The following is a 14098-nucleotide window of genomic DNA, read 5'->3' on the forward strand; positions in this document are numbered from 1 at the left end:
TCCATCATAACCCCTTCAACCCGATGACACCTTTGCTACTGCCAGACGATTTTCTTCAGAGATTTCTTTCCCACTGGAGGGGTTAGATATAGCCTTCATTAACCCTTTATCCCAAGAGATTTACGGTACATTAACCTGAAGAGCGTGGCAGTGGCAAGGACAAAAATGCAAAATAAGAAAATACGTCATCAGCTTGAAGGGATTACCCACTACTTTACCCCTCACTATAGCGTACTTATTTTCCCATCCCAGCCCCGCCTTTCCGTCCCATCACCTGTGTTTCCACCTCTTCAGCCCTCCATCAGCGCTCCCTCCAAATTATTTTCTCTTCCTCTTCCTTTCCCCATCCCTCCTGCTCCCCTTCCTCTCCATTTTTTCCCTCCTCATCACTCGTCGTTCTCCCTCTCTCCCTACACTTTTTCTTCCTCTTCGACCTTCCTCCCTCATTCTCTCACTTTTCCACCTTCTCATCCATCCTCTTCATCTCTCTGTCTCAGGCTTCATTTTCTTCCACATCCCTCCTCTGTTTCCCTCATTCTTTCCCCTTTTTTTTCTCTCCCCATCATTCCTCTTCTGTCCTCACTCTGCCCATTTTTCCTCATCATTCTTCTCCATCTCTCCCTCTTTCCAGAGGTTCCTCTCGCTCTCTTCATTTTTTCTTCATCATCTCTGCTCTTCATCCTTCATCCTCTTCGTTCATTCCTCTCCATCAGTTCTCTTCATCCCACTATTTTCTGCTCTCACTCTCCCCATTTTTTGCCCCTTCTCTCACTGTCCCCATCCTTTTCTCCTCCCCTCCATTCTCTCCTCCTCCTCTCCAATCTTTCCTCCGCTTCTCCCCGTCCTCCCTTCGACTCCCGGAGAGGTGGCGATGGCTGTAACAAATAGAGTGTCAGTCGGCAACCTCAGCTCAGGAAATGACCCGGGGAGGCGATGTGTTGTTTAGTGAGGGAAAAGTGCGATACGGATTGATATGCCCTTATGATGACTCTCTCAGGAGGGGTTGACGTCTCTTCTTGTTATGCCCTTGCTACAACCAGACGATTTTACTGACCAGACGATTTTATTCAGCTTCATTTCCTAGGGCGACTTGTCTGAAATGAGAGAAGTGTTTAATACGAGCTGATGTGGTCTTGTGATGACTCTCTCAGGAGGGGTTGACGTCTCTTCTTGTTATGCCCTTGCTACAACCAGACGATTTTACTGACCAGACGATTTTATTCAGCTTCATTTGCTAGGGCGACTTGTCTGAAATGAGAGAAGTGTTTAATACGAGCTGATGTGGTCTTGTGATGACTCTCAGGAGGGGTTGACGTCTCTTCTTGTTATGCCGTTGCTGCCACAGGACGATTTTATCACCAGGCGATTTTATTCAGCTTAGGGGAAACTGTCGAACTATTTTAATGTATTGCTAAAAGTGAGTTAAATGATACGGACTTGTGACCTTATAGCTTTCAGGGGATTTAGTCTCTTCCTTTATTCTTGTTACAACCAGACGATTTTATTCAATTTAGGGGGACCTCGGAGTGGCTTGACCAATGTGTTATTTAAACGACGGAAATACTGTACCTGATGTGGTTGGAAGCGGTCTGTCTTTCCACTTGTGATTATTCTTTCAAAGGGGTGGATGGATTTCGGTCGGATGGATTTCTTGTTTAAATCCTACCACAGCCAGACGATTTAAACCAGCCTAGGGGAGACTGAGAGAGAAAGAGAGAGAGAGAGAGAGAAAATGTTTGATACGGATTGATGTGGCCTGCCTTCTCACGTCTCATGTCTCTATCAGGCGGATTGCTTTTCGCTACTATATTACGTCGATCTTTTTATATCCTGGTTAAAAAAAAAAAAAAAAAAAATCATCGTATATTGAATTAGGAATATTACTGCCTGGCGAAAGGAATAATAATGATAATAATAATAATAATAATAATAAAAGGGGTTATCGTACACTAGATGAATTAAGGAGTATGTAATCTCTCTACTATATGAAACCTCCATTTGACCAAAACAGCACTATTTGGCTGTAGCAATAATAGTAAATAAATAAATAAGTAAAATAAATACCGACAGATAAATTATAACTTCAGCATATACAAATAATCGCTATACGAGAGATTATTTCCAGTCCCATAGTCATGAGATCTCCGTCAGTGCCTTTACGTATTTTGTATTTTATTCTTGCTATCTCCACACAATGATACGTATTTTTTATTTTATTCTTGCCATCTCCACATTGATACGTATTTTATATATTGGTCTCACTATATCCACATGATTACGTATATTTTTCTTGCATTTTCCACATGGTTACGTATTTTGTTTTATTCTTTTCATCTCCACATGGTTACGTATTCTTATTCTCTTCATGCTATCCATATTGATACGTATTTTTGTATTTTATTTTTGATATCTCCTCATGATTACGTATTGTGCATTTTATTCCTTCTATCTCCACATGATTACGTATATTTATTCTTTCTATGACTGTTTTCAGATCAGTAGAGATTTACGAATTACTGAAGTTAGATACAGCCTTCACTAAATCTTTCACAGTAAGAAATTAAAGTGAATAAAATCGCTGGAAATAGCAAAAAATATATTAAAAAAAATCCCAGGCTGAAGAGTTTAAGCGGGATATGATAGTGTAAGAAAGATTGAAAGATAAATTATAATTCCATCTTACAGAATGGATTAAAATGTTGATATTATCCTCTGTCAGTGATTACAATTTCTTCTGGTTCTCTTATGTTTGATGAAGATTTATTATTATTATTATTATTATTATTATTATTATTATTTATTTATTTATTTATTTATTTATATAGGGAGGACCTGTTTTGTTGATGGGTTTAAAAGTATTCTTGATTATTTTTTGTTCTTTACACTTCTGGACTGAAACGTGGAGCTTTATTGTAGTGATTGTGTGTGTGTGTGTGTGTGTGTGTGTGTGTGTGTGTGTGTGTGGTACAATATTATTTAAGAGTGTGGAACGTATAATCTTTTAATTGACAGTAGGAAATGGTAAAGTTTTAGGGTAACTTAAGAAAGGAAAAATAATTTGCAAAGATTTCCGAAAATTTATTAAATTTTTGCTATTATAATTTTGTTACTTTAGAAATGAATCTCTCTCTCTCTCTCTCTCTCTCTCTCTAACAAATAATGGTATGAGCAACGGGATATTTAGATTAGATTATATTTCGAGTATCTGCGTGTTCCGGATGCTACCTACAGTATTTTTAGATGAAGTATATCAGAGTGCTTTGGCAAATATTCACCCTGTTTATTTTAGGCTCTGCACGGTATCCAAGAAGCAGATAGTTGTAGCACGTAAAGGAATACAGAAATAAATATAATCACGTGACTCTTTAAAGAAAACAGGACAAATTGATTCACCCCCACTCAGCGGCCATGTATCATAACCCTGCGCCTTTCACAATCCCGTCCAACACTTATGTATACATCTGTCACCCTTATGATAATACCCGTATGAATTTTATAATGAAAACAACGTCTGGATGAAAGATTTACGGGAGCACAACACCGCCTTCGACACCACAGCACCTCAGACTACACATCACACCACGCCATTCCCCTGCACACCGCACCACAACACCCCACACCACAACACACCACACTACAACATCCCACACCGTACTATAAGCACCCTACGTCACCCCACACAACAGCCCCTCCCATGCCACACCACGTCCTTCTGTCCCACACCACCCAGAGCATCTCCTCCACTCCACAGCACCCCACACCTCCCCTATACATCCTCCTCCACCCCACAGCGGCTCACACCACCCCTATACACCCTCCTCCACCCCACAGCACCCCCCTTCACACCCCACAGCATTCCCCTCCACCCCAGCTTTGTTTTTGTGGTGTAGGCGATAAATCATACCTGCTTACACGCCTCATCATTCTCGTTGTTTCGCCGACTTTAGGAGACTCGGGTATATAGGCAAGCGGCTGTTCTGGGTTCCCACCGTGGCTGATTGTGAGAGAGAGAGAGAGAGAGAGAGAGAGAGAGATGAAGTGTGTGTGTGTGTGTGTGTGTGTGTGTGTGTGCATTCCAACCCTCGACATCTGACAATATACCTGTGACCTATTTTCATTTCATTCTTGCTACCTTCAGACGATTTTTTTTTCAGCTTAGAGGAGACCCTTTGAACTAGGGGCGTTTCATGTGCCCTTAGTTAAGCCCTTCACCAGCTGAATAAAATCGTCTAGAAGCACCATAAATAAAAAATGAAATAAGTACGCTGTGAGATTGAAGACATTAACCAGATCTATAGCTCAAAAAAACATGACCATAAAACTAATAAGAATGAAGCTACCCTCTAACACCTATGGGATTTTCCTTAGCTTAAGAAAATCGTCTGAGCCCAAGATTTCGTGACGCCTCTTCATTGGCGATTTATTTAACACATTATACTTAAGTTTTCTCCTGTATGTTATTGATACAGTGTTTTTATTTAAATGGTATAAATAACACTCAAGACAATGCTAAGGAGTAATAAGCAAAATAAATCGCAAAGATGGAAGTGCGACGTAGCTCCCTATATACCTCCTACAGGGGGAGTCAAAAGTCTAGAAAAATTTTAGACGTTACGATAAGGATATCCTGCGATGCTGCCTTTCCCATGTGTTTCCCAACGTCTGACTCATCCTGTAAAATGTTCTAAATCAAAAGTACGTTCCTAGCGCAGAGCCTTGTTGTAGTGCTTCCGATCCCTGTATTTAGTTGTCAGAATTATAATTATTTTCCCCCTAGTCTCACACACCTACCGATAGCCTGAAAAACCTCCTTCACTGCGAGAGGGTTAATAGCAATCACTGTTTTGATGCGATTCTACTGATGTACGGGTTGCTGTTTCGAGGTTTTGAGAGCTGGTTTTAAAAATAAAGAGTTGGTGCTTTTGAGAGAAGAGATCAGCTAGTAGTAGTAGTAGTAGTAGTAGTAATAGTAATATGATTATTATTATTATTTGTTGTTCTCGTTGCTATTATTATTACTATTATTATTATTATTATTAGTTATTATTATTGTTGTTATTATTATTTATTATTATATTTATTATTATTATTATTATTATTATTATTTAAATCATCTGGTGGTAGCGTGAACTTAATAAAAGGTTGTCTCTGTCAGCTAAATAAAATCGCAGATACATAGCAAGATCAGAATAGAAAAGACGACAACGTATTGAAAGATTTGACTCAGTTCCTTGATGAGGGAAAATTAAATGTGACCTCCATAAGTATATCTTTAATCCAACCCATTTAATACTAGGACGCTTTTTTCTTGCTAACTTCAGACGATTTTATTAAGCTGAGGAGAGGATTTTTGAACTGGATGGGTTAAATAAATTCTTAATTAACTCTACACACCTGTATATCCTTCCTTGTGTGAGTAAGAAATCATCCGGTGTCAGAAAGAATAAAGAAGACTATTATTACTCTATATTATTACTCTTGCATTGTTGCCATATTTTCACTACATGCTGGGCACCCCTCCCCTGTGACTTTAACCAGGCCTCCTTGTTTTATATGTGGCAAAAGTTCCCCAATATCTCACCGCGGCATGACAGGAAAAATATCTCAGAGGCACCCAAGCTGGTTGCCATCCGTTTGCATACCTGGCGTAAAGCACCTGCAGACTCCGAGGGGCCTCTCGTGAATTATGCTCAGCTCTTGAATCCGGTGACGTTTCTCTCCCCATGTTTTATTCTTGGAAGGTTTGATGTAGGTTAGAAGATCCCACTTTTTCTCCAAGTCGAAGGATTAGGTATAGTCCTCATTAACTTATTTATTATAGGGGACTCGTTAGATGAATAAAATCGTCTGGAAGTAACGGGAATAAAATGCAGAACCCCGGCATCGAAAGGAATTGGAGACGAAAAATCCAACGCAATGTCAACGTGATGAAGTGAAGGTCGGGGCTGTGAGAGGTAACACTAGCCCAGGGGTGTCTAGGCAATCCATTTGGTGTATACTTAGCGCTCAGTAATCTAAAGTTTAAAGCCACAATTAACAAGTACAAAGGCACTATATAGATACGGGGGGGACTGACAGGACCGTACTGCTATAGTCTATGGGATCGAAACACCATGCGTCCTGAAAACCTTAGGGAGCGACAGACGAACAGGGGGCATGCTCCAAAAGATGCCCGGTGTCTTAGGGATGTATAAGTGTACAGTGGCGGTCGGTAATCCACGTGCACGTCTAAGTCTCCGAAATGACGCAGCGAGACCCCAACTTTCCATCACATTTAACTGTTTACTGGTTAGAGGGGTGTCATTAGCTTTCCACACAATTTCAAGACAGCGAGACACAACGATTGACCGCAGCTGTACCCTCGCCTGCTGTAATTACCCTAAAATTTCTTGACCTTAACTTGGCAGAGAGTTTTGTAGCTGTACCATCATGTTCAGTAATTATAGTTCTTTTACCTTAACCCGACAAATTTTGGTTCTCATTATTTTATTTATTTATTTGAGTAATGAGAAGTTGTTAAACCCGTCATCAGTTTTCGTTCGTTTCATTTATTTACTGATTTATTTATATTATTAATGAGATATTGGTAGACTCACCACCAGTAAGCTAATCGAGTCTAAACCTCCTTTCTTTATTTAGGAAAACCAAGACCCATGTTCTCGTTAGTTTAAGGCGCTTTCTAAAAACCTCTTGCTCACCAGTTAAAATCATAACATTCAACATTAATATTCTCTAGTACGATATGTATGCAGTGCGTCCATACTGAAACAACGATACCATACAACATAATATTTTGAGGGAAATATGAAAAATAAATGTCTAAAAAAAAGATATATTAAAAAGACATAAATACCACACAACATAATATGAAATGTAATGTGGAAACAAATCGGTAAGGAAAAAGTGCAAAGCTACCGTAACGAAAATTCTATCCCATATGTTAAGGCATTTTTGACGGCAACTCCACGGGACCGAGAATAAGATTGATAGATGGGGTAGAGGAATATAAGAGAGGGGATTGTGAGTTGGAGAGAAGGCAGCTTGATGGTGAAGGACAGGGTGACACGGAGGCGTTTCCTTTGTGGCCATCCCATCCCGGAGCTAAGGCGTCTGGCTATAGATAAAGTGCTCGGGCTATGGCGGGTGTCACATTCTAATTTGTCCGGAATGCCATCTCACTTTTATGTCGAAGGGAGAGACGTGGTATGTTTATATTTTCTCCTCTCACAGTAATACCAGGTGTGATTACGGTATATTCCATCTCTCACTTATATTTCGAAGAGAGAGATGTGGTATGTTTATATTGTCTCCTCTCACAGTAATACCAGGTGTGATTATGGTAGAAGAATATGTTAGAGTATGTGGAAATCAGTCTTAATCTTAGACCGGTAAATGATGTATGAAAGTTAAAAATTGTACTAAACTTTTATCGGCATGTGATATATGTTGAAGTTATTAAACCTATACCGGTATGTGAAGAATGAAAGCTGCGTCAAAATCCCACACCTCTACCTGTGACAGAGTAATAATATTCAGACTCGTGCGACCCCCGAACTGTGTGTGTGTGTGTGTGTGTGTGTGTGTGTGTGTGTGTGTGTGTGTGTGTGTGTGTGTGTGAGAGAGAGAGAGAGATGGTATATATAGGAATGTCCAGGAACTTAAATTATTTCACCAGAGAGGCCTGCAGAGACGATTGTTAGCAGAGACAATATGAATAAAATCGTCGTTGTTGGAAGAGACAGATGAATGAAATCGTCCGATGTTGGCAAAAATAAAATGCGAGTAACCTTAATGCACTCAGGTAATTTATGGAGCCTGTATCTAATCCCTCTACAGTGGTCCTTCCCGGTGTGAATAAAATCGTCGGCCGGTCTCATGAAGTAAAAAATAATAATAGGATTGAAGATATAGATAAAGTTTTATTCTAATGCTTTCACCTTGAGGAAATAATCGTCTTTCAGTAGGGAGAATAAAATAAAAAGGGATTAATTCATAGTTTCTAATAATATTTTTAAGTAAGGACGTCTTTCCTACTCTGCTTAAAATCGACTGGCTTGGAAGTGCAAAATATTATAAATGCGCCATCGTCCTCAAGAGATTAATAGATAGTCAGTAATCCCTTCAAATAATCGTCTGAATATAAAATCGTCTGAAGGTAGAGTCACAAAAAAATGGACGTCACGGTACTAAAGGATGTTAACGCCTTCACTCGCAGCCTTCAGTCCACGGGGATCATTTTCAGACGAGCCTAGGGCCACGACAACAGTAATAACAATCCCCTCATTACGAGAGGTCTGTGTTAAGTAGTATCGTGGAGAGGGATTCGGAAGGGCTTGACGGTACGGAGGGTGTAGAGAATAAAATCGCCAGGAGAGAACCAAAAACAAAGCACTGTAGGCGTGATGGTAAGGAAGGTGTAGAATATGTGTGAAGGTTAAACATATCTGTGTATCTCTAATGCTAAATAACATCTTCAGAGGATAGCCGAAATAGAATACTAAAGACTTGATAGTATAGGGAGAGTGTCGAGTGATAAAAGTTTGGATGTGTGTAGTGTGAAAAAATATGCATAGGTGCGCAGAATATGAAAAAAGTATAGATGTGTGTGTGTGTGTAATATAAAAAGCTATGGGTATGTGTGTAGTGTGAAAAAGTATAGGTATGTGTGTAACGCGTGAAAAGTATGTGTGTAGAAAAAGTGTATATTAATTGTGTGAAAAAGCATGGGTGTGTGTAGAGTGTGAAAAAGTATATGGGTATCTGTGTGTTGGCAGGACAGGTGTGGGCCTTGGTTGCCCCCCGCGGGTGAATGTGATATGCTGGTGTAGATGGACAATTATACCCCGTCAGGCCAGGTTGACCCCCTCCCCCCCCCTTAGCGCCCCGGGCCACCGTCAGAACACAGTGGTGGGTCCTGCTGGGGGTCCTGGCCTCACACCCCTCTACACCTAACACAGCCTCTCCTCACCCATTTACCACACCCTCTCTTCACTCATTTAACACAGCCCCTTTTCTCCCATTTAACACAGCCACTTTTCTCCCATTTGACACAGCTTATCTTCACAGTTTACCACCCCCTCTCGTTATCCGTTTATATTAATGTGTCTTGGTCTTTTCTTTAAAATTAACCCTTTTTTTTTTTTTTTACCTGTTTGCCAATTATCATGTGCTCATCAAAACACCTACCACATATTCGCTTTGCTCACGTATTCAGTGCCGCATCCCTAAGCCTTCCCCTTAAATTCCAAAATATCCTATCTGTACACATTTATCAACTGTTGTGTGCTAAGTCTTTCTCTTTAAATACATCAACTTACTAATCCTCCTTTTTACCCATTTATCAAGTGCCAGGCTTGTTCTTTAATATAAACTGTTATGTGTGGTCAGACTTAAGACCCCGTATTTTCCCCAAACACGCCTCTGTAAAATTTATCAGTTTTTCTCTATACCGATATATCAAGTGCCGTTTGGTCATATATTAAACACTTCACTCCACCAATTAATCAAGTGCTTTGCAGTCAGACATAACTCATTTTTTTTTACCAGTTTATTTAGTAACGTATGGTCAGACCTAACACACATCTTTTAAAATTTACTAAGTGTTTTGGGTTAGACCTAAAACACCTTTTTCCCGATTAATCAAGTGCTGTGTGACCATACGTAACACACCCGTGTTTTGTGTCCAGACCTAACATCCCTTCCCTTTAACATTTAAACACGTGTGGTGTGGTCAGCCGTAACATCCATTCTCTCCACCAATTTATCAAGCGTCGGTGGGCCAGTGTTGGACGTAATGGCAAGTGTAAGGGTGTAGTTACTTACCCCTCTTTCTGCTCGGCGGCTCTGTCCCGCTGGCGGCGGTTCTTGAACCAGTTGGAGACCTGCGTTGTGGTGAGCCCCGTCGCCTCGGCCAGCTCCCGCTTCTCCCGTGGCGAGGGGTAGGGGTTGTGGGCATACCATTCCCGCAGCACGTTACGAGACTTCTCCTTGAAGCAGTAGGACGTCTCCTCGCCGTCCCAGATGGTGCGCGGCAGAGGAAACTTGCGCCGCACGCGATATTTGCCCACGGCGCCCAGCGGCCGCCCGCGCAACTTTTCCGCCTCTATGTAGTGCGCTTTCAGCCACAGCTGCTGCAGTTTCCCGTGGTTCTGTATTGAAAAATTATGGGACTCGAGTATGCGGTAGAGGTCTTTGAAGTTGCCGCGATGGAAGGCGACGAGCGCCTTGGCCTTGAGGACGGACTCATTCTTGTGCAAGTGTTCACAGGCGGGCAGGGACCACAGGAACCTGCCTAGCCGCTCTATGTTGCCGCTCTGCTGCAGCACCTCGCACACGCACGCCACCTGCTCCTGCGTGAACCCGAAGGAGGGGAGCATCGCGGCAGGCGGGGAGAGGGAGGACTGGGGAGGCAGCGTCGGGGGGCCCAGGTGAGGGGCCCCTGGATGTCCACCCGCCTCGCTCATAGACCCCACTATCATAATATAATCCGCCACGGTACTAATGTTGACAACACCCACAGCGCCCACCCCGACAGACTGAACAACAGACTGGTGTGGCGCTACGACACAGTCACACCCGCAACACTCGCACCACGTCCAGTCCTCACCACGGGACCACCTAAACTATACTACCGGGCCAACCTCAGCTCACGTTTCCATTCTTCGATACTGCATGGGGCCGGATCGTGTGTTACCCCGCCCCTTGACACGAGACTCGCCCCTCATTGGTTCGTGCTAAGTGCTTATCGTGGGCGCGACCAATGGGGGCGGGGCGGGGTGGAGTCAAGATCTACGTCCCTTCCAACGCGGCCAATGAGCGAGCCAGTTTGGGTGGCGGGTTGGTCCGCGTTAACATAAGAAGATGGATGATATGGTGCACACTGTCGGTATTCCTAATCATCACACTTATTCATTAAACGATAAATAGACTTAGGGAAACATTTGTCAGGACGCACACACTCACACACACACCCTCACCTTACCTCTTAGGTATCACTCACATTTAGTTCTCTCCAGTATCCCTTTCCCCGAGCCCCTGCCTCTTTCCCATACACGTTTTCCAGCTCCGCCCAGCACATTACCATTTAATCCCCGTTCTTTCTTCACCTTGGGCCGGGAGATCATTCGTCAGACGGGGCACAAAGTTCATAACATCCATATTCAGCCTTCTAGACCAATGGCTGGGGCGAATCGATCAAACCCTCACCTCCCCAAGAACCGCGATATTCAATTAACCGGATGGAAACAAAGACCCAGGCCATTTATTCCTTCCCTAACTTACCCAGGCCATTTATCCCTTCCCCTTTTCCCCTCCCTCCAGCCTTCTCTCTCTCACGCCAAAAGGTATTGTGAAAACGGTGAAAAATGGCTTCAATATATCTCTTGGCTCTGATGCAGGGAGGTAACGAGTCAAGCTCACGAACCGCCCAGCCTTCAGAGGTAAACAGCTCCCGCGCTGTCTTTACGGGGGCGCGCCTTCCATCCCTGCCTCACACACACGCAGATACACGCACATGCGCCTACATTCATACCTTCTCACGCCACATGCACACATATACACACACATACACGCATGCAGAAATACACTCACACACAAATACACACAGAAACGCATGCAGAAATACACATACACGCATAAACACACACACACACACACACACACACACACACCATTCTCTCTCTCTCTCTCTCTCTCTCTCTCTCTCTCTCCCTCTCTCTCCCCATTCTTTTTACATCTTAAGGTGTTGGGTTGCATCTTAGCTTGGAGAACTGCGTGTGGCACCATCCTGTTTTGATTGCGAGCCGTTCCTTGCTTGTGTGGATGGTGGTGTGTGGTACATTGCTTGTTTGGCTGGTCGTTTGTGGATGGTCGTGTGTAGTACCTTGCTTGTGAGGATGGTTGTATGTACCTTAATCGCATGGATGGTTGTTTGTGGTACTTTACTTGTGTGGATGGTTGTGTGTGGTACATTACTTGTGTGGATGGTTGTGTGTGGTACCTTAGCCTACTTGCATGTATAGTTGTTTGTGGTACCTTACTTGCGTGGATAGTTTTTTGTGGTACCTTACTTGCATGGATAGTTGTTTGTGGTGCCTTGTTTGTGTGGTTGGCTATCTGTGTTACCTTGTGTGGATGGTTGTTTGTGTTCTGTTGCTCATGTGGAAGGTTGTGTGTGTGGCATCTTGCTTATGTGAATGATTTTGCGTGATTTATTGCTTTTATGGTCTAATATAAAACAGTACTTTGGACCAGTGGATAGCTCAGTACGTTTCTGTGGTTATGTGATTGTGTGGAATTTTATATACAATGAAGGTAAATGTTTTGTAGATTTGAGTGATGAGTTACTAGATGTACTGCCCATTTCATATTAGTATTTCCCTGTCCTGGATCCAATACCCATCCCATTTCTCTCTCTCTCTCAACTTTCCCCATTTTGGTTCTTTTCCAGCTTATTTCACACACTTCACTGATGGAAAGACAGCGTTACGATCTTATATCCTTGTCATCTCACTTCTTTGTGCAATTTATCTTTTTCTTGTGTTAATCAGTGTTTACAGTTCAGCATTTCAGATGGGGAAACAGCAATTTGACACAGTTATAGTGAAAGTTATAGTGAAAAAGAAGTGTAATGAGAAATAGGGCTGGGATGATGGTGTGCTTAACTCCTTGCTTGTGGCTAGTTGTGTGTGGTTGTGTGTGTGTCTTGTGCTGTAGGTGCGAGTTAGGTTGTATTTGATTCCTTGCGCGTGTGGGCAGTTGGCAAGTTGTTTTTGTGGTTGGTAGTGGGTAGTTCATGATGTGGTTGGTTGCGTGTCTAGATTTTTGGAAGCATTCTCCATTAGCCGATACAAAAATGCGTTCTTTATGTTTTATTTTTGTTACTCTTGATTTTTTAAAGATTATTGTAAGGGAGCCATTTTGTCGCGACGTTAATGATAATTTCACTAACTTCTTTATGTATCGTTATAGAGCTCTTTTGTCGTAGTTGTTAATAATTCTCATCAGCCCTTTCAGTATTATATTCTGTATTTTGTTATTTCTACCGCCACAGTATTTTATTCCCCCGAAGAAAAACCTGTCGTAATGAAAGGGTTGATTGTGTAATGGATTGAGTGTGATCGTTTAGGTGAATGATGGGTTAGTACTTGGCAGTGTGTGTGTGTGTGTGTGTGTGTGTGTGTGTGTGTGTTTGTGTGTGTATGTGTGTGTGTGTGTGTGTGTGTGTGTGTGTGTGTGTGTGTGTGTGGTTGTATTTTTTCCCCGCCACTCCACTCTTCTGTGCTTGGTTATGTGATATTCCAACCCCTTCACTACTAAAGGTCCCTCCTACGCTGGGTACAATCGTCTAGTGATAGCGAGAACGAAAACTGAAAAATCATGATAATAAGGGAGTTAATATAGATAGATTTTAACCCTTTCAGTTCTTTTACGTATTTTAAATTAATTCTTGCTACCTTCTGACCTTTTATTCAGCTTTCTAACCCCAGGCCTAGAGATGGTGTCCAAACTTTAACAAAATCGTCTGGAGATAGCAAGGAAAAAAACTAAAAAAATAATGCGTCACCGTATTCAAGGAGTTAAGCTGAATAAAATTGTCTGTCGGTGATAATAATAATAATAATAATAATACCAAATAACATCCTGATATTGGTAGGATTAGTCTCGTAATTCCAATGACGTCTTTGTTTTAATATTGCTAAAAGTGGTCATCTTCATAGTTTTGGAGATTTTTTTCCCCAAGCTGGCGAGATCAGATATAGCCTTAATTTATCCATTCACCGCAGCGTGTCTCCCTAAAGCTAAGTAAATTTGTCCGGGATAGCAAGAATAAAATAAAAAAATGTTGAGGGGTTGGTGGTGATTATGTCGAGCCCCTCACTGTATACCAGAAAAATATCCTTTGGTGAAGAGGATAGTTTGGCGGAAAAATGCGATAATAACTAATCCCATTTTGCCCACCTACGAGTGAGGCTAAGGTGCCGTAGTGGAGATCATTTTAAAGGCGGGAGGCTGACCTACGCCCCTTAAGAGTTTTACTTGATAGAAGAACCTAAGGCCACCTTTTGGATTGGAACCGTAGTACATAAACCACATACCA

General features: G+C 42.1%; 1 protein-coding gene across 1 annotated transcript in view; it reads right to left on the minus strand.

Moving 5' to 3' along the window:
• LOC145415379 (homeobox protein six1b-like) overlaps positions 1-10582 on the minus strand; it is a 273676-nt gene extending 263094 nt beyond the window's left edge. The window contains exon 1 of the mRNA XM_080284663.1: positions 9823-10582. Coding sequence (XP_080140789.1) covers positions 9823-10478 — 656 coding nt within the window. The 5' untranslated portion in view covers positions 10479-10582. The remainder of the gene's footprint in view (positions 1-9822) is intronic.
• Positions 10583-14098: the final 3516 nt, after the last annotated feature.

The sequence above is a fragment of the Coenobita brevimanus genome, chromosome 102 (assembly GCF_032717465.1).
Source record: "Coenobita brevimanus isolate Jiangsu-jjx chromosome 102, ASM3271746v2, whole genome shotgun sequence".
In the NCBI taxonomy this organism is placed as follows: Eukaryota; Metazoa; Arthropoda; class Malacostraca; order Decapoda; family Coenobitidae; genus Coenobita; species Coenobita brevimanus.